The 19,707-nt window shown below is 36.8% G+C and overlaps 1 protein-coding gene across 2 annotated transcripts; it reads left to right on the top strand.

Annotated features, from left to right (window-relative positions):
- Positions 1–3,641: 3,641 nt before the first annotated feature.
- lhx6b (LIM homeobox 6b) lies at positions 3,642–12,955 on the top strand. Of its 2 annotated transcripts, none has more exons than XM_030142477.1 (8): positions 3,642–4,665; positions 5,182–5,313; positions 5,639–5,760; positions 8,712–8,929; positions 9,716–9,816; positions 9,913–10,008; positions 12,320–12,491; positions 12,795–12,955. In XM_030142477.1, the coding sequence occupies exons 1-8, from the start codon at positions 4,663–4,665 to the stop codon at positions 12,875–12,877; spliced, it is 927 nt and encodes a 308-aa protein (XP_029998337.1). In that variant the 5' UTR covers positions 3,642–4,662; the 3' UTR covers positions 12,878–12,955. The 2 variants fall into 2 exon arrangements, with proteins under 2 accessions (XP_029998337.1, XP_029998335.1); XM_030142475.1 differs by having other exon boundaries at positions 8,709–8,929.
- Positions 12,956–19,707: the final 6,752 nt, after the last annotated feature.

Below are 19,707 nucleotides of genomic sequence, written 5' to 3'. Positions count from 1 at the left end.
CATGCATACTGGTCACTATAGTGGACAGTTATTCTACAGCTGTTCTTTTGTATATTCATGGGTTTTGTTGTTTTAGTTGCATATCAGCCAACACAGTGGATGTTTATGCACCATCCCATACACTGCAATTCACACAGTTAATGTAACTTTGCTGTTCTTGATAAACCTGATCTGCAGTAACATGTTTGAGTGTAAATCAATTGCTAGTTGTTTTTAGACTGTAATTAACAGTTTTCTTAAACTAAAAGTTTCTGGTGTTTTTTCACATATTGTCTCCCTGAAGTGAGTAATAAGTAGTATTAGAGTATGCTAAAATGTGAGAAAACATCAGATTAGCTGCATTAAAAATGTTTTCATTTCATAGTTTTCACACAGTATATCACTTTCTGTTATTGTGTTTTAAATACATGTTTCTTTGCTTCAAAAATTAAACACATGGTGTCCAGTTGAGTGGACATTTTTGTAACTCCAATTACAAATTTGGTTACAAAAATGGTGTTTAAGCACCATCCCATACACTGCAATCCATACCATTACCGTAACTTAATGTTCTTGATAAACCTGATCTGCAGTAACATGATTGAGTGTAAATCAATTGCTAATTGTTATTAGACTGTAATTAACAGTTTTCTCAAACAAAAAGTTTTTTTTTTCATATTATCTCCATGAAGTGAGTAAGAAGTAGTAATAGAGTATGATGAAAGATGAGAGAACATCAGATTAGGTGCATCAAAAATCATTTTGTGTCATACTTAGATATATTACTTTCTGATACTGTATTTTAAATACATGTTTCTTTGCTTCAAAAATTGAGCACATGGTGTCCAAACGAGTGGACATTTTTGAAACTCCATGAAAAATAGGTTAATTTATTTTTAAAAAATTCAATCTCATTGTTTTTTTCATACCTAAAGAGGAATAAAAACACTCAGGAAAAAAATCTTGATTAAGGTTCTCATAATTCATGCATCAAAGGGTTAATATACTGTATTGGTCACCTTAATAAAGATTAATTCATACATACATTCATAAAATGTATTCTCTTGTTCTGGAGATTTTGACAGTTTTAGTTTTGCATATATGTTTTTCAAAGAGTTGTTTTAGAATTGTCAACATATGCTTATCATCATTATGAAAAATTAGAAACCTGTTATTGAAAACTATATTATATTGGTATTTTAGTGGATTCATGTGTCTGAGTTACATTTAGACTCAGATCACCCTTTTCTTTCCTTTTAATAAGTAACATGATAATTCCCTATCTTAAAAATTTTCAAGTGAATGTTAACATAAAAGTATAAGTTGCTTGTGTAATGGCAACAGCATAGCTACATAAATGTAGAATGAAAACTTTTAACAAAAACATAAAATGCTTTAAAAGCCAAAAACCTGCCTGCCTTTAAATATTAAAATAGTCCTAAATGCTTTACTGGATCAACCCAATACAACAAATATCAGACCAACTCTATCACAGACTTTGAAACGACCTCTGTAGAAGCTCTACACTGCTTAAATCTGGTCAAAAATATGGTCAGAACTTGTCAGAAACCATCACCCTCAGGCATTGTCCTTTAAGAATGATGATAATGGAAGTGAAATAACACTCTTGGAAGCCCTTCCTTCTTAAAGTACTTTTGCATCTTGACCAGTCCACTTCCATCTGACCCTGCTCCATGTAGCAATTACAGTTAATGCACCGAGCCTGTGAAGAGCATTACATTGACAATACACGGGAGTGAGACAATGTCATTCTGCTGCTACAGCGGTGAGCCCAAATGTTTTTTCAAGTAATCAATAATAATGACACTGATATTGATTTCATGGAAACCTTTACTTTAAGCCATTTTATTCTCTCTTTGTGTAGAGACTGAGAGTTTGGTGAAAGAAATCAAGTGGTAAATCAGAAATACAGGTGTGTTACTGTGTTCCTCTCCAGACACATGGTTCAGTTCTTATTTATTCTGCAAATGAAACAGATTTGAATTCAAGACTCAGATTAGTTAGGAGCAAGAAGAGCCTTTGAATTTCTGTCAGAGAAAGTGACTATAAAAGACATGCATTTTTAAGAATAGATTTTAAAATTCACTTATCATTGTGTAAGGAGTCCTTCAGAGGCCATTTAGTTCAAGTGCTACTTTTAACTCAAAAGGTTGTGAACTCAGTTTTATATATATATTTTTTTTCACAGTTGAGTCTGTGATCTGACGCTTGGGACTATTAATATGACCACTTCACATTAGTTTATCTTTAGAGAAAAGTAAATTCTTTCCAGTCAGGAATCTGAAAGCATCTGTGCCAAACACTACAAGGAATAAAGATTTTGTTGTGATATCCTCCTGAGACCCAGCAATGCATTTTTGTCTTCTGTAGGGGACAAGAGTTTCATAGCTTTACTTAAAAAAAAAAAATCCTGTCCAGTGCAAAGGACATTCCATAGAAAAATAAAATGAAAATAAAAATGGTATCTGAAAAACTGTTGCATTAAGACAATTATTTAATGTAAAAAAGCCGAAACATTTGTTTTCCTGGGTCTCAGGAGGATAACTTGATTGTGTAAACAACACTAACTGCACATTTTGTAGATTTAATTTTAAATCAACATCTTGCAAAATGCAATGTATGCAAAGGTTTCCTTTATTTTACTTCACATTTCTTTTCTCTGAGAAGAGGCTTCTAGAATCAGAGTCATAAAAAATGCATCAAAGATCATGAAATTAGGACACAATTAAGGAAGTCCTTAACCCTTTCATGCATGGTGGTCAGTACAGTGGACAGCAATTCTATAGCTGTTCTCTTGTATATTCATGAATTTTGTTGTTTTAGTTCCATATCAGCCAAAACAGTGGACACTTAAGCATCATCCCAAACACTGCAATTCATACCATTACTGTAATTTTGCTCTTCTTGATAAACGTGATCTGCAGTAACATGTTTGAGAGTAAAGCAATTGTTAATTGTTATTAGACTGTAATTAACAGTTTTCTTGAACAAAAAGGTTTTTGGTTTTTTATTGCATATTATCTCCATGAAATGAGTAACAACTAGTATTAGAGTATGTTAAAATGTGAGATAAAGGCATCAGCGGCATTAAAAGTGTTTTTATTTCATATTTTTCACACAGTATAACACTTTCTGATGATGGGTTTTAAATACATGTTTCTTTGCCTCAAAAATGAAACGCATGGTGTCCAACTGAATGGACATTTTTGTAACTTTGTGAAAAAAAATTCAATTGCATAGTTTTTTTCATGCCTAAAAGAGGAAACAAAAAAAAAATCACTCAAGAAAAAAAATATTGACTTAGGTTCTCATAATTCATGCATGAAAGGGTTAAAATGCATTTCATATGATGGATAATTAGAAATATAAATTCACAATAATCTCCTATTCATCTTGTAATCAGTGACACTGTGAAGTGAAGTACATGGCCTCCAATCTGCAGCATCACTTTCAGAAATAATGAACAATGAATCACTGTAGGCTATTTCAAACTACCATAGTTTACACATTTTTTAGCCTATACATATGAATTCATATTAGGTTAAAAGTCTGCCGGTACAATGGGCAGCATCACATCCTGTCTGACTGAACTGGGTGTAAACTTTCTGTGGAAACTGAAGAAAGAGGAGAGTCTGTGTGGGAGGGACACTGGTGCCACTGGTTTGATTCTCTGCACCGCCAAGTTGATCAAGTTGGTTTTCGTGTAGAAACGCAAAGAAAGAGGAAAGAATTGTTGTTGTTGTTTTTCTTTTTTTACCAGGACAATTCTTGTTTAAAGAGATATGTTGCACGGATCTATTTTACAGTTGTGATGTTGTGGAAAAATGGAAATTCACCGGAGGAAAAAACTTTTATTGGACGGTGTTTTCTGCGCTTTTGGGGAGGTTTTCCAAAAAGAAGGCTATATGCTGTTATTTTATTGTAGGCCGGCTCTTCATGTTTTATTGCCTCCAATATTTATACCGTAGCTGGCAATTAACGCATCCTAATCTTGCATTCCTGTTAATTTCGTCGAAATTAAGGACAACACGGACTCCGGATTGCCACCCAAACGCAGATTTTTTGGCAGTTTATGAATGCAGCTGTAATCACCAGGGGAGCCTCAAGTGCTTAAATGGGTCCATCACGAGAAAGAGACAATCAAGCTTCTTTATGTCTCGAGATCAGCTGCAGTTTTTGCACATTGTCTGTTATGAATAGACCGATCTCCAATTGAGCCTCTTCACTTTGGAGATTTTTTCGATTTTCGATTATACTGCTATTGAAATTAGGATGCGCCGCTTTTTTCTCTCTTAGCTTGGTGGCTCGCTTGTCTTTTCTTGATTGACAGATGAAATTGACACTCGGGTAGCCTCTTATCAAGCGAAGCATTTCAATCCGCCGCTAATTGCACATATAGTGCCATCCTTTCTTTTCACTGCGGTTTGATTGCATGGGAATATAGCCACCTATTGCGCACAAGAGGAGTGATCGATCATATATGTAGCTTTTTTTTTTCCTCCTCTAATTGCATCAAAATTTCGTTTGTTGCCAGGGTTTAAATGCAGGAGAAACAGTTATTCGTTGTTTTGGACCGGATATAGTGTGGGTTGGGGCAGAGATGCGTAATGCGCAGAGCAAGCTCCATCTTCTCTCCAAATAGGCAGCGTTGAAGACCTGAAAATGGTGAGTCACAAACATCTGGATGACTTTGGTGTGCCTCCTTTTGCATTCTTTTTCTGATTTTGATGTGAGGTTTCACTGGCATCCCTATCTCGTTGCTTTGTGGGACCTTTTTTTTGCCTTGTCTGATGACCTCCGCGGGTCCGCTCTGTGGTTTGGCTCTCAGGCTCGATCAGGGGTGGACCAAACTTAAAGGCTCCGCAGTGCATTCATGGTCAGGGTTGTAGTGGGGGGTGAACCAACCAAAACTCCAGTCAGACTTGCGGTGTTAAGTTCAGTTTTGACGCTGTGATCGCCTACAGCCCACTGCGCACACAGTATGCCTGCGTGTGCGCACATAAATGTAAAGATTTATGGAACTATAAAAATGCAAAACAAACCTTTTTAGGGAGTCAGATCAGGGTTTTACGCAGCTGATTTTCAGTATTTCTAACTTGTTCTTTTCAGTTTATTTTGTCTTGAAGAATGTAAAAAAAAAATCCTCCCTATAACCTTGGCTTACTAACCTTTTTTTAACAGTCTAAGTCGGAGGTGAAGAAGGAGTCCAGTGAGTCCAGTCCGTCGGAGGCCGCCTGCCTCTGCTCTCCTCCGGCGGCCAAGAACCAGTGCGCCAGCTGCGGCATGGAGATCCATGACCGATACCTGCTGAAGGTGGAAAAATGTTACTGATTTTACAGTTTTCATAGCCTTAATTTATGTCAACGGAGAGTGAAGAAAAATGATTTACTTTACATTTTAGTCACTACTGTGCCTTTACTTCTGTTTGTTTTTCTCCCGTTCCTTCAAACGCCTCAAACTAAAATAATTTTATTCTTGTTTTGTAAATTTGTTTCCATCCGTTGTAGTATGAGGTGGTGGTGTGTGTATGTTATTTGCCTTACAATGCGCTGATGATCGGTTTTGCAGACATAGACTATTAGGCTTTAAATGTGACTGTAGGCTACTCTTTTTTTTTTTTTTTTTAAATTAATCTCAGGTCAACAACTTGATTTGGCACTTGGGGTGTCTGGAGTGCTCAGTGTGCAGAGCGTCTCTGCGCCAACACAGCAGCTGCTACGTCAAAAACAAAGAAATCTACTGTAAACTGGATTATTTCAGGTAGGATCCGTTTTGTTCAGCCAATGGTTTTATTCATTATTCATTCAAGACTCAATTTATATATGAATAAATAATATTTAATTTTTTTTGCAATTGTCTATAGCCTACATATACAAGGGTATAAAATAGCTTATTCTTAGGCTTATATCAAAGTAATTTTTAAACTCTTATTATCATGTCAATATTAATATAAAAAGAAAATGTTAACACTTCCCGTCCCCACTTTAAACAGTTTTTCGAAGATACAATGAAACAAACTTGCGGGTTTTTTTTGTTTGTTTGTTTGTTTTTTTAAATTATTTTAAATTATTATTGTTTTTATATTGTATTTGTAGTTAATCTGCCTCATTTACTGTTATATTCTTGAAATAAATAGACCTGTTTTGAAAGGAGAATAGTGTCGTTGTTAAATCGATATAAACTAAAATACAGGTTTATTTACAATTTTCTCAAATGCTATGAAAAAAAGACACGATCGAATAGGCCTTACATTTGATAGAAATGTGGTCTGGACTTGTTCTGTTATATTCCGGATCCTCCCAGCATTAGTTCCTTTTATATTAAAATTGATATTTTCTTTATTTCCCTAAAATCCCCGCAGACAGTCAGTCGTGAAAATATGCCTTGGCTGAAATTAACTGCATTTTTAAATCTCAAAGTTGTTGCTTTCGTTTTAAATAATAATAATAAAAAAAAAATAGATAAGTATATTGTTTGCAATATTTTCTTTTAAGCTCCGTATTTATAATAATGTTTTACCAAATAAATTAAATTAAATGTAACTTAAATAACAGCTCCTAACTGAAGTAGTGCCTATCAGTATTGGACATAAGTCAGTTTGTTATGTAGAATATTTTTATTTCTGTTTGACCTTTACTATTCTAGAGGTCTATGTTTGGACTGAATATAAGTGTCACACAGATTATAAGTATGATTTGTCTTTTTCTGTTGAGTACCTAATTTGACTGATTTGTGTGTTTGCAGTGGGGGAAAACACTCTGAAAACTGCATAATGGGCCAAAATGGGCTTTAGTTTTTCACCAAATAAATCACAACAATCCATGTTAAAGAAGCTGTGTAAATTTCTTTATATTAAAAAAACCTCTTTGTCTTTTGACGATGACTACATTTTGAGACATGAACTGAACACAACACAACTGAATAACAAATAAACGCGACTCCTAAATGCAGCTTTACTAATTTGATTTTCATTATAGAGTCTATGAATGACAGTATTTTGCTGCATTACTATATTACAGTCTCTTCGCTCTCACGGATCATATTCCCGAACTAACAGACGTGCCTGTTTAATCACTTTATTTTTATTTGTTTTATTTTTGTTTATTTTTTACAGACTCACGGATCACACCGGATCAGGTAGAATGCACATTAATGAGCCTGAATCGAATTTAGGATTGTCACTTTTTTAAAGCCCCCTCTTTTTTTTTTTTTTTTTAACCTAAAACGTGCATACAAACAGGCTCAGAGGACTATGCAAAAGCAACACAAAATCACCCGGAATTAATCTATTTCACGTTTGCCCTGGGCTTAACCTGTCAGGTTGTGCGCAAGCGCGGTGGTGGACGTAAGGTGAGCTATCCTGGGAGAAGAAAAAACAAACAAACAAAAACTTTCATTATATAATTATACAGTTCAAAAGATGCAAAAGATACCAGAAATAAACTCAAGTGAAGATAATGCTTCAATATTTCGGTCGTCATGTATGGAAGGAGGTTTAGTTTTGGAGGAAGATGCTACTGTCCTATTGAAGCAACATCCAGGAATTGTGTCCCTGCCTAACTGTGTTTTAGTTTTGCCAAAATACTTCTATCAGCTTTACTTTTCCAAAGGGAAAATTGACCTTATTGAATATGTAGTTTGTCACACAGACGCTTATGGTTTTGTTGTGGGCTTGTGTGTGGGTTTCAAGGCTCTGCTGCAAAGTTAGCTAAAATAAGCTAAGCTAACAAGATACAAGTACTGAAGAACAACACAATGTTTGTGTTGTACAAACAGTGAAAAACAGCATACTAAAATAATGATCACTCTACATACTCAGTTAATTCAAAGCTGGAAGTAAGCTGTTTCATTTTTAGTAAAAGCCAACTATTTCAGATGATATGTGCTATTTTCCCTTATCCCTTTCATGCATAGTGATCACTACAGTGGACAGTTATTCTACAGCTGTTCTTTTGTATATTCATGGGTTTTATTATTTAAGTTGCATTATCAGCCAACACAATGGACGCTTATGCACCATCTCATACACTGCAGTTCACACAATTAGTGTAACTTTCCTGTTCTTGATAAACCTGATCTGCAGTAACATGTTTGAGTGTAAATGAATTGTTAGTTGTTTTTAGACTGTAATTAACAGTATTCTTAAACTTTTTTTTTTTTTTTGCATATTATCTCCTTGAAGTGAGTAATAAGTAGTATTAGAGTATGCTAAAATGTGAGAAAACATCAGATTAGCTGCATTAAAAATGTTTTTATTTCATAGTTTTCACACAGTATATCACTTTCTGTTATTGTGTTTTAAATACATGTTTGTTTGCTTCAAAAATTAAACACATGGTGTCCAGTTGAGTGGACATTTTTGTAACTCCAATTACAAATTTTCAATCACACTGTTTTTTTCATGCCTAAAGAGGACTAAAAACACTCGGGAAAATAAAAATCTTGACTAAGGTTCTCAAAATTCATGCATCAAAGGGTTAAATAAAAAAATGTAAACTTTATGGGCTTCATTGTATTCTTCAGTTAAGTAAAAATGTTATGACTAATATGACGCATCATTCATATAATTACTGGTATGCATTTGTTCTTATTTTTCTTGAATACATGATGTAACCTCGTGTTTTGGTCCCTGAGTTTTACACCAATAAAAACCTTGGTGACCATCTCCAACCAACCTTCACCTGTCTGTATTATTATTCCTTCCACAGTAGGTTTGGCACAAAGTGCGCTCAGTGTGGCCGACAGGTGTATGCCAGTGACTGGGTGCGGCGGGCCCGGGGCAGTGTGTACCACCTGGCCTGTTTTGCCTGTTTCTCCTGTAAGAGGCAGCTGTCCACTGGAGAGGAGTTTGGCCTGGTGGAGGGCAGGGTGCTCTGCCGCAGCCACTATGACACCATGCTGGAAAACCTCCGCAGGGCTGCCGAAAATGGTAGGTTGAAGCTCAGACATACTCCTTATTTAAGGTAGTAGGTGATCCAGTTTCAAAGTTTTAAGTTTCTGTTTTTATTTTGTACTCAAGTTGTTTTTCCATATTGGTTGACAACAAGGTATGTTATCTATAACAGGTTATGTGCTTAGTTACAGTCTTATTGCCATAAATATTAAAATCCACATCATGTTATATATTTTAGATCACCATTGTTTTGTCTGGTGGTGGTGTTATGACACCTGTGATCTGCCCCTGTAACGGCGGACTGCAGGATATTAAACTGAAGATGGAAAATAGGGAAGATATGGGGAATAATTAGTTTCAGAGGACAGATTAGAGTACAAATATGTTTTGCTCCAAGTTGGAATTATGTCCATTTCCCTTATCCCTAAGTCAGTGGAAAGTCTTCTAGTTTCTTTGTAACCATTAAAGTGCTGCAAATTAGAAGAACCTTCACTTTACCACATTATGGCACAAAAAGGGTGAATTGTGTCAAGTTAAATTCACAATAACTGTTGTATTTCTTGTACTTTTTTTCTTCACTGTTAAAGGAGCTCTCTGAATTCTGCAGTGAGGAAACGTATAAATACTTTAGACTGTGTGGTTGTTGGTAACAAAACAATTCAATTATGCTACATAGATTGTTTGGACAAATGTCTAGTTTTATGATGCCTTCTTTGTGGAGCTGTAACACCACTGTACACTATGTAACACAATGTAATGGCTTTGTTTTAATATTCAGTTGAGGTACGCAGTATAGAAGTGTTTTGAATGTACTTCTTAAAGGCACAGGGCTGACATTGGAAGGAGCCTTACCCTCTGATCAGGACTGCCAACCCAAACCAGCCAAGAGGGCACGGACTTCATTCACAGCAGAGCAGCTACAGGTAGATGCAGCTCTGTTGAGATTCTGTGCTGTATTACATTATCATGTTGTTTCATACCATCAGTGTGTCTAACTGCAAGCAAACGTTTTTTCACAGGTGATGCAGACACAGTTTGCTCAGGACAATAACCCTGATGCACAGACTCTACAGAAATTAGCAGAGATGACAGGACTGAGCAGGCGAGTTATACAGGTACGTGGTGCCGAACTGTGACATTCCATCGTAATGCATTTATACACTGTGTTCGAGACAGCAGAAACTTTGAACATATTGTGAGATTATGGTAATTTGAGGAATCAGAAGATATTAATGGGATGGAAAAGAATAAACACATGCATTACATCAGCTCCGATACTTTTGTTTGTTTTGGTTTTCTGAATGTTGAATTTCTTTAGAAATGCTGATTGTGCTTCGTTTTTCCAGGCCTCTGAAAAGCTGAGAAGGGAAAAATAATTTTGTGGTTGAAATGAGCAGAGTTTTTAGACACATACATTTAGTGTTGAGAGCTAGCATAGAGTCATTGTTTACTGTGCAATGTTTCAAAAAAAAATTTATGAAGGCCCCACAGTTACACATGTGGGGCCTGTGCTATGAAACAATTTCAGCATACCAGGATTTAGTTTTTTTTTTTTGGCTGGCTTTATTAACCCATAAAGACCCAGTGCTACTTTTGTGGTAGTTCCAATATTTTTTTTCTCTCTATTTAACCTTTCTTAAGTGATTTATCACCATTTATCATAATATTATCCTCTCCATTTTGCTTTTTTTTTTTCAGTAAAAATCAGGTATTTTCCAATATTTATTTTACTGATCATGTACTTTAATCATCATGCTGAGGTTACTTTTGAGGCTTATCATACCAAAATCAGAGAAAACTTGAGAAAAAGTGACTTTTTTAGGAAAATATATAATTAACTAAACATGAACCAAGAGTCTTCATCCACTGTCATTTATCAAACTCAATGGGTTTTACTGGTGAATCAATATTGTAGAAGATGACGGTGTTTCCATGGTAACTACGGAGCCTCTGAACGTCCAAATGGGTCATATCTGATGACCATGAAAAGATGACAAACTGCATTTTACACCAGTTATTTAGATGTATTGATAGGATTAGTGGATCTAAAGTTATTAAACATTTTAGATCAGTAGATGCTTTTGGTCACTGGTGTATATTTGGGTCTTTCTGGGTTAAGTCTAACAATGTATAAGCAGTGTCATGACAGTTGATCCACTCATTGGATCAACCTAGCCAGAAGCGATATGGAAAAGCCTAGATCCAGATCTGTTTCATTAGAAGAAGAAGCTATAATACTGAACAAATATGAGGAATTAATGTAGCACAGGACAGCAAGACAGTGACTGTTGCCAAAGACTGGAAGAAGCTGCAGACAATGGAGAGAGTGCATTTGTTAATAGGCTCATCACTATCGCTGCCCCATCATTAAGGCACAAGTACATCTGATTATAATTACAGTTGTGTACTCCATTAAATTAAGGTGTTGCTTGTTCTCATGATAGTTTTAGCCTTAGCCCTTCAGCTGCAGACCTTGCACTGTTAACTGCTCTTGGGAGCAAGTACAGAACAAATATATATATATATATATATATATATATATATATATATATAAACAGTGTGTGATTTGCTGAATGCACTCATTACACCAAAAGAGATTTCAAAAATAGTTGGAGTGTCCATAAAGACTGTTTATAATGTAAAGAAGAGAATGACTATGAGCAAAACTCTTACGAGAAAGTCTGGAAGATACTATTAAAGAAGAATGGGAGAAGTTGTCACCTGAATATTTGAGGAACACTTGCGCAAGTTTCAGGAAGCGTGTGAAGGCAGTTATTGAGAAAGAAGGAGGACCCATAGAATAAAAACATTTTCTATTATGTAAATTTTCTTGTGGCAAATAAATTGTCATGACTCTCAATAAACTAATTGGTCATACACTGTCTTTCAATCCCTGCCTCAAAATATTGTAAATTTTGCTTCCCCACCCTGTATATAGGAAAGGAAAGGTAAAGGGATTGGTAGGTCTCTAACATCTCTAACAGACCCCCTCACTATCTGTTAACCAAGTCCTTTGGATCTTCTAGGTATGGTGACGTTTTCTAAGAAAATTGGTTGGTCTGTAGGTGGTGCTTCGGTACATATTGACCCAAATCCTGCTTCATAGTACTAACCCCTCTTTTTATGTAGAAAGTGTGACATCTGATACTTGCAAAAAGCCTTGCCTAAATCCTGGGCTGTTCCCCCAAGAATTAGATTCATGTGCAAGTGCATGAAAAAGAAATCAGAAAAGCAATTTGAGACTGAAACTCTCAACTGCATATGGGACTTAGCAGGAATTAAAACAAAACAAAACATCTAAAGATGAACAAGTAAACAACTGTGAAATTTGCATGACAACAGGACACCCCTGACCCTAACTTTTACAGTGTCAAAAAAAGTTTCCTCACTTGCTACATACTTGTGTTACCTGCAACATTTCCCCAGGTTTGGTTTCAGAACTGCCGTGCACGACACAAAAAGCAGCCGCCCCAGAACAGCTTCTCTCAGAGCGCTCCGCTGTCCAGGATGCCGCCGTCACTGCCAGAAGACATTCATTATTCACCGTTCAGCAGCCCAGACAGACCACATCTACTGGCCCTGCATGGATACTTGGACAGTAAGTGTTAACCTGTTTGGTTGACAATATTACATATGTATGTACATCACAAATGGACACACATACTATAGATAGATAGATAGATAGATAGATAGATAGATAGATAGATAGATAGATAGATAGATAGATAGATAGATAGATAGATAGATAGATAGATAGATAGATAGATAGATAGATAGATAGATAGATAGATAGATAGATAGATAGATAGATAGATAGATAGATAGATAGATAGATAGATAGATTGAATATGCATATTTTTTTTGACCTCTTCTCTCTGCTCCTCCCGTCTTTTACATTCAGGTCATCCCTTCTCAGTCCTCGCTGCCCCAGGTCACTTGGCCCATCCCTCCATCTCTTTACCACAGCTTCCCATCAGCCGCTGACCCTCTGTATTTACTTTCCCATCATCACCACTTCGATATTGTGAACAAAAAAAAAAAAATTCCTTTGGGACCTACTGTCAATAATCTGCTCTGTGTGGGAGACTAATCCTTGGACAGCAGGAGTACGGAGTTCTGTTTTCAATCAGTCGGATTCTTCGTTGTGAGGCTGCTGAGCTAAACTTTTTGTCTTTGAAAGACACCCGACTGTGGCAACTGGAGAACCATCCCACCTTCGTGCCAACATGGGACTTTTGTTTGTTTGTTTGTTTGTTTTTTTTACAATGCAGAGAAGACCACTTTTATTTTCCTGTTTGACGGGACACAAATCATTGCATCAGGTCAGGAATTTTTCCTTCTGTTTACCCACTCATTCAAGGCATTCTAATTGCTGCAGTATGAGCTTTCAGAAAAGGAAAAAGAAGAACGTTGTAGCAGTATTTAAACCTCAGCATTTTTTGTACTGGTGAGCACATTTGCTTTACTGTTGTTTGTTGTTGTATTGTTGTTGGAAAATGGAAACTCTTATTTATTCAGAACAAAACTTAACAAAAAGCACTTTTAAATGTGTCTTGAAATGGATCAATTCAGTGATTGTACATTGTAAATATTGCTGCGTTTTAATAAAATGTATCAGAACTGTTATGAAAATGTGTTTGGATAATTCAGAGGTGCAGAGAGAACAGGAGTGATTTTTATTTGTGTGGCTAGAAGTGTGAGAACAGGTTTTCAAAGAGAGGCCATTATGGGTAAATAGAAATCAATCTCTACTGGAGGCACATTTTTTCAAGACATGATTTTTACAACCACACACAGTTAAATCAAAAGGTCACCCGTCAGAGGCCAAGTACCCACTATAACATGTTATCAAGAGCAATATCCACGACAAAACCTACACATTATGTTCAATTTACATGCTGTACTTAACAGGAAATGTGATCAATCTCACTGTGGAAACGTTTAAAGACGTTTTCCCTGGAAGTGTGGTCATTGATCAGGCAGTTTGTTGGCTTTTGACAGGCCTCTTAACACAGATTATCTACAGTTGTTACATTGACTGGCAGCACTTAAGGTGCAGTTATGAGAAAAGTGAATGGGACACTTTGGGTTAAAGGATATCCTTATATCTGAACTTTTCACATCGGATCAATGTGTTTTTTGAAGGCAGAAGTGGATTTTCAGAGTTTGCCACACCCATTCATGTCTGACAAACCTATTTACATTTACACCAATGGGAGTAGTACGAAGGACTGAGACCAGATACTCGTATTTCAGAGGGAAAGAAAAGCTGTTTTTCTTTTTTAAGTGTGTTTAAACCCTACTTTTTCAATGAACAACCAGGAACAGTGTGATCACACAAGTGTAAAAGGAGTCTCTGGTGACAGCAGCGTTTGTTCTGCTACTTGTGCAGGAGTAGGTATGTCCAAAATGACTGTTTGACCCAGCACTGCCTTCACACAGACAGTAGATAAATACCAGACACAATGGTTTCTTTATACGTCTCAGAGAGTTAATTAAAGATGCCCACGCTTTGAATGGGCCAGGTGTGTAGGTGAGTAGGTGAGGTCCATGTCTGCATCATTGTCTGATTTAGGTTCTTACTGTACTTAAAGAAAGTGTGAGAATGTAGACTATGATACCACTGAGTACTAACTATAAAATAACACTGAATACTGATTAGACTGCTCTCCCTCCCTCCCAGACTTCACCATAAAATGCAAATCTAACTTTCTCCCAAACCAATCACTTCCAATCAGTCCATTTCAGGAGGAAACCTGTTCAGCAAAGCGATGCTCCTCCTTGTGAAATCTAAGAACAAAAGCAGTCTACATGCTGAGCAGAGAGATGATTATCAGGGTGACAGAGTTTGGGCCACCTGCCAGCACTACACGGTAAAAAAAAGAGTACATTTCTTCCCCTCTCTCAGATACAGGCGCTTGAGGCAGCATTTAGTCATGACTCCCTCCATGCACAAGCATCCCCTAGCGTTTAAGCCTCCCCGTTTTGTCATCATGTCATGCGTCCGCCCTTGGTGATTGGCAGCCTCAAGTGGTTGCAGATGAAAGCGGGCCCCCCATGCTAATGAATAGGCCCCTGATTGCAGAGCTGCTCGCTTGCTGAATTACGGCGTCGGCCGCCTAATGAGCAGATACACTGCAGTGCCCCTCGTCTCTGCTTATTCACATTTCTCCCCTTCATGCTGATGAGCTCTCCCCCTTGCACAACAGTCAACAAAACCTCTGTGGAAGATTGCAACGTGAGACATCTTCATCATCATCAGCCTCCTCCTCCTCCTCCTGAAGTTTATTTTACACGGTGCCATATGCTGGCAAGGTCTTCTCTTTTTTTCCTGCTTTATTTGAGGATATTGTTTGACTGAATTGATGATACTATTCACAGAATCTGCATCGCTGATGAGCATGATAGTGTCTCATTTTGTCTTAATAATAGACTTTATATATGCAGAAGAATCCACACAAGAATACCACAAAACTGAGGAAACTGGAACCTTAAATGAAAAGCTTTGTTCGTGTAACTATTTTAGGAACATAATAGTGATCTATTGTGGAAAGTAACTGTACAGCTATTCAAATGCAATGCTTCAATTGTAAAATCATCATTAAGGTTTAAATGTTATATCAAAATCTATCATTAAGATAACTCAGTATTAAAGTACTGCTCAGACAAGTATGTAGACAACTTCATTACTGCTTCTTTTGGTACATTAGGCTTTGAACGTCCATTTGAAATGAAATAATAGACACTATTTTAAAGTACATAATATAGAAACATCTGTATATGATATACAGCCCTGACAGTTTAAAGGTCACTTAAAGTCTGTAATGTACAGTTGAAGTTGGTTGTTTACATGGACCTTTGCTAAACGCACTTACAATCGAGCATATTTTATTTCATTATATAGTCCTGTTGCTCTCTTAGTTTGACCACCAGTGGCAACTTGTCAATAGAGGGCGATAGAGCACCACCCTACCTGTCTCACATGAAGAAAAGACAACAGGAGCCACCTAAAACAATTTAACAAAAACATGAATATTTAAATAAACAAGCTATGCATGATACAGCCTGTGAGTACTGTGTATAATCTGCATTCAAATGTAGTTTAAAAATATTTTTGGTTGTTTAGTGACCAGTCAAGTGACATGTTTCCTGTTTTGGGTGCAAAAATCTGCGCCCAAGGCTCTGCCAAGGCTAAAAAATAAATAAATAAATGAAATAATAATGTTAATGATAAAGTCCCATTCTATTTTGATGATGTGGAATTTGTAAATGCAATTTTTATTTATTTTAAAACATTCTCAGGGGTTCTTAAGTTAAGTACACTTTGCTGAAATTTTATTACTTTGCCTTTTAACTCTTTTTATTCACACTCTCAGTGCAGCTTTCCACAAGCTTCACCCAAGACTTTGCAGGACTGTTGGCCCATTCCTCCAGCAGAACATTACACGGATCAGGTTTGTGGACCTCCCTGTACAAATTCACTTTTTCAGTTGACCCCAGAAATGTTCTGTAGGATTCAGGTCAATGGTACATGATATAACCTTTACATTTACTTTGTTAACCTGATGCTTGTGGTACTATTTTAGAGCTACAGTATGTTCAGCACCATCAATCCTCTGAAATAGTAACTTACATTCAATGTTGAAAATCAGTCTCTTTCTTCATGTTGGCATCAGTTTTGTGAGATGCACCAGTCTCTTTTGGGCAATTCCACAACATGATGCTCCTTCTCTGTACTACACAGGGATGTTGTTTGAGGTTGGAATTGTCCATCTTCACACATTTGGATTTCTTCCAAGGAGATACTAGACTTGACACCAAGTCTTGGCTGATTTCTGATTTTCTCATGATTACAAGCAAAAGTAAAATGGGTCTGAAGAGAGGAAGTAAAATAGAGCTGCTTTTATAACCTCAAATTTACTCCAGTAATGACAATAAGCCAACATCAAGCTGAAATTGAAAATATAAAATTTCACATCATTAAATAAAGTAAACTGAACCAACAGAAGGAATAATGAAATGAAATGTGTAAATTTGTTAGTTTGAATGTAGTAAGCCAAGATATACATTAACGTCTTTACACCAAACTACATATTACAATGGAATGGGCTACAAGTATTTTTATATTATAATATTATTTAAAATATATATGTGAGTATTTAATCTGCAGAATTCAGTACAGCTTTTTGTCTGCTTGTTCTTGACCAAATACATGTGCCATCCAGCTTCAAAATATAGGTTCAAGACAAAAGCCTGTTTTTCCTGGAAACACTTAAAGCATTATATCTAAAATATACCAAGTAATGTAATGTCACTCGTCAGCTTTGCTCTTTGGCGAGACACCAGGCAGAGGAAACTAGCAATTTGAGCTCCTCTCAGACTGACAATGACTACACTAGTTGTTCATATCTGGACAGTCTGAGGCTTCAGAACTGGACCACGTCAACAAACAACAGTGTGAGGGTTAACACTACACGGGTGAGCATTTTTAGGCTGAATGTCTTTTCTTAAGGCAACAAAGGGCCACAGTGAATTTACTTTGTGGCTTAGAGTGTTTTGCTTAAATGTGGATATTGCGCAGGCCTAGCATTTAACCTCAGCTATAAAAGCTCCACAAACCTGAATGCAGTGTCAGGTTTCCAAACAAAGCCAAAACAAAGCAAAATGAATTTATTTGACTCTGGACAGAAGGCCCATACATAGTGCGGTATAGAAATCCTGAGAAATAAACAGTCAAACTTTTTCATGCATAAACTATGACTGTTACAGTAGCACACAGGCGCAGGAACAGAGCTGACGAAAAGCAAGGAAATAGCTGAAACATATGATTCACTTCATCCAGGCTGACGGCCAAGCGTGCACGATGCAAAAATAAACACGGGACTCCACAGCAGGTTCCCAGAATGTGTTTATTTTGGGGGGACGACAACGAGTTTTGAAAAATCACAGCACTTTGGGTTGATTTATAAGAAGCTGGACCAGGATCTAAATCTGTCTCCAGAGGCTTATTGGAGGCATCACTGTCTGTCTGCTGCACGTGAGGGACAGACGGTGGTGCTACAGGACAAGAGCACTCTAGGAATCCAGAGTGGTATTCCTTCATTTGACCTTTGTAGAGATCGGACGAATTAAAGGAAAACCCTGATGGCAGGGGTCTCTTCCAGCATGACCAGGCTCCCATCCAGAGGATAGGAGAGTCCCTGAATGGTTTGATGAAAATCAAATGACACATTTGCTCTAGACTTCACAATCAGCATATCTGAACACAACTGAACACTTAGGAGAAACTTTGGACCAAAGTGTTAGATATCACCAAACACCAAATGAGAGAATATCTGTTGAAACTGCCCTTCCTAAACTTAGGATTGTGACCCAAAATAGCTCTCAGAGGTTTTTTTTTTTTTTTTTTTTAATTGGATCACCAACTGGAAGAGTAAAATAAAAAAAAAAAAAGTTTTAATATGTCGATTGACGTTCCTGATAAAAACGGACTGTTCTGTTTTTCCTACACTAGTCTGTTCAATTCAAACTGGACCTCAAAAATGATCTGTTTCTAGCTGAGATACATTGATTGTGACTTCTGTGATCCCCTCACTTTTCATCTTGTTGTCAAAACAAAAATGCAAGAAAGAGTTTATGAGTGTTGGCTTCAGAAAATAAATATAAAACACAGAGGTAAATGTGTTTTAGGTGGAGACATAGTCAGAAAGCATAAAACTGACCAGATTAGACAGAGATTCAGCGAAGCAAAAATATTTTCCCCATCAAAGACACTGTTATGACAGCAGAGAAGTAAATTACCACTGTTTGTCTACTTTAACATTTGATTACTTTGGTGACAGTGTTGACAGTTTTGTCAGTTTTCGCTGTGATTGACAATCTTACATACCATCCCTGACTCGTTTCTAGTGTGAATTATGCAACAAAAGTCAGTAAAAATATAGATATTAAAGCAACTCAAGGTGTATTTTTGTCAGTTTGGGTCCGGGGAGAGACACCAAACCTGTTTTCTAATTTATTTTGAGATGAAAAAATTTGAGAAGTGCTGTTTTACAAGAGTTGTGTTCATGTCTCTCTTTTCAGACTCTTCATATTGGTTTTTCTATAATCCCATTCCAGAAGCAGCCTCCAGGCAAAATGTGAGGCACCGAAGGAACGGAGAAAGTCTTTGACTGTTGACACTGTTCACCGTTGTTGGTCACTTGGGCTCACAATTGATGGCTCAACTTTTCACATAGGTAGATCATCAGAAGTTGATGGGGCTTGACTCATCCTTTCATTGACCTGAACAATGACTTGAAATGTCTTGCTTAGTGTTTGGGCAGCTGCTGAACATGATCTTACTTGATTTTCACCACACAAACATAGGATTCGCTTGACATTTATGGGTTAGGTCTCAAGGCTTGCTTTTTGCTCACATGTGTGATTTACCTCCACCTCTGATAGATGCTGAAACGTCAAAATACTCAATGAGCAGTGAAGTCCCTTAGTGTTTGAATATTACAGTATATGTGACGCATTTGGATTCATTTTCTGCCACTTTCATGTGTTTAATTTTACTGTTGTATAAGATTGAGGTTGAGCTAATTTTAGCTACTTTATAAACAGTTGACTAGTCTATTCTACATCAATGCATAACATTGTATTGGGTCATCTTAAGTTTGTATCGTTGCTTTCTTGCAAGGACTACATATCTCTTAAAAGTCAATGCATTTTCCACTTCATCCAAGAGGATTTTAAACGTGTTTATTTAAGAAGAGGGAGAATTTCTGTGGCAGACATTCACAACTATTTGGAGGTATTCTTGGGAGGAA

This window comes from Sphaeramia orbicularis, chromosome 9, assembly GCF_902148855.1.
Source record: "Sphaeramia orbicularis chromosome 9, fSphaOr1.1, whole genome shotgun sequence".
Lineage (NCBI taxonomy): Eukaryota > Metazoa > Chordata > Actinopteri > Kurtiformes > Apogonidae > Sphaeramia > Sphaeramia orbicularis.
Note: the sequence above shows the minus strand (reverse complement) of the source record. Positions and strands in the feature narration are given on the sequence as shown.

Bases quoted from the DNA above. Each gene is read 5' to 3' on its own strand.
- lhx6b (XM_030142475.1), top strand. The intron at 5,314-5,638 runs GTGGAAAAATGT...AATTAATCTCAG, and splicing joins ATGACCGATACCTGCTGAAG to GTCAACAACTTGATTTGGCA. The intron at 8,930-9,715 runs GTAGGTTGAAGC...TACTTCTTAAAG, and splicing joins CCGCAGGGCTGCCGAAAATG to GCACAGGGCTGACATTGGAA.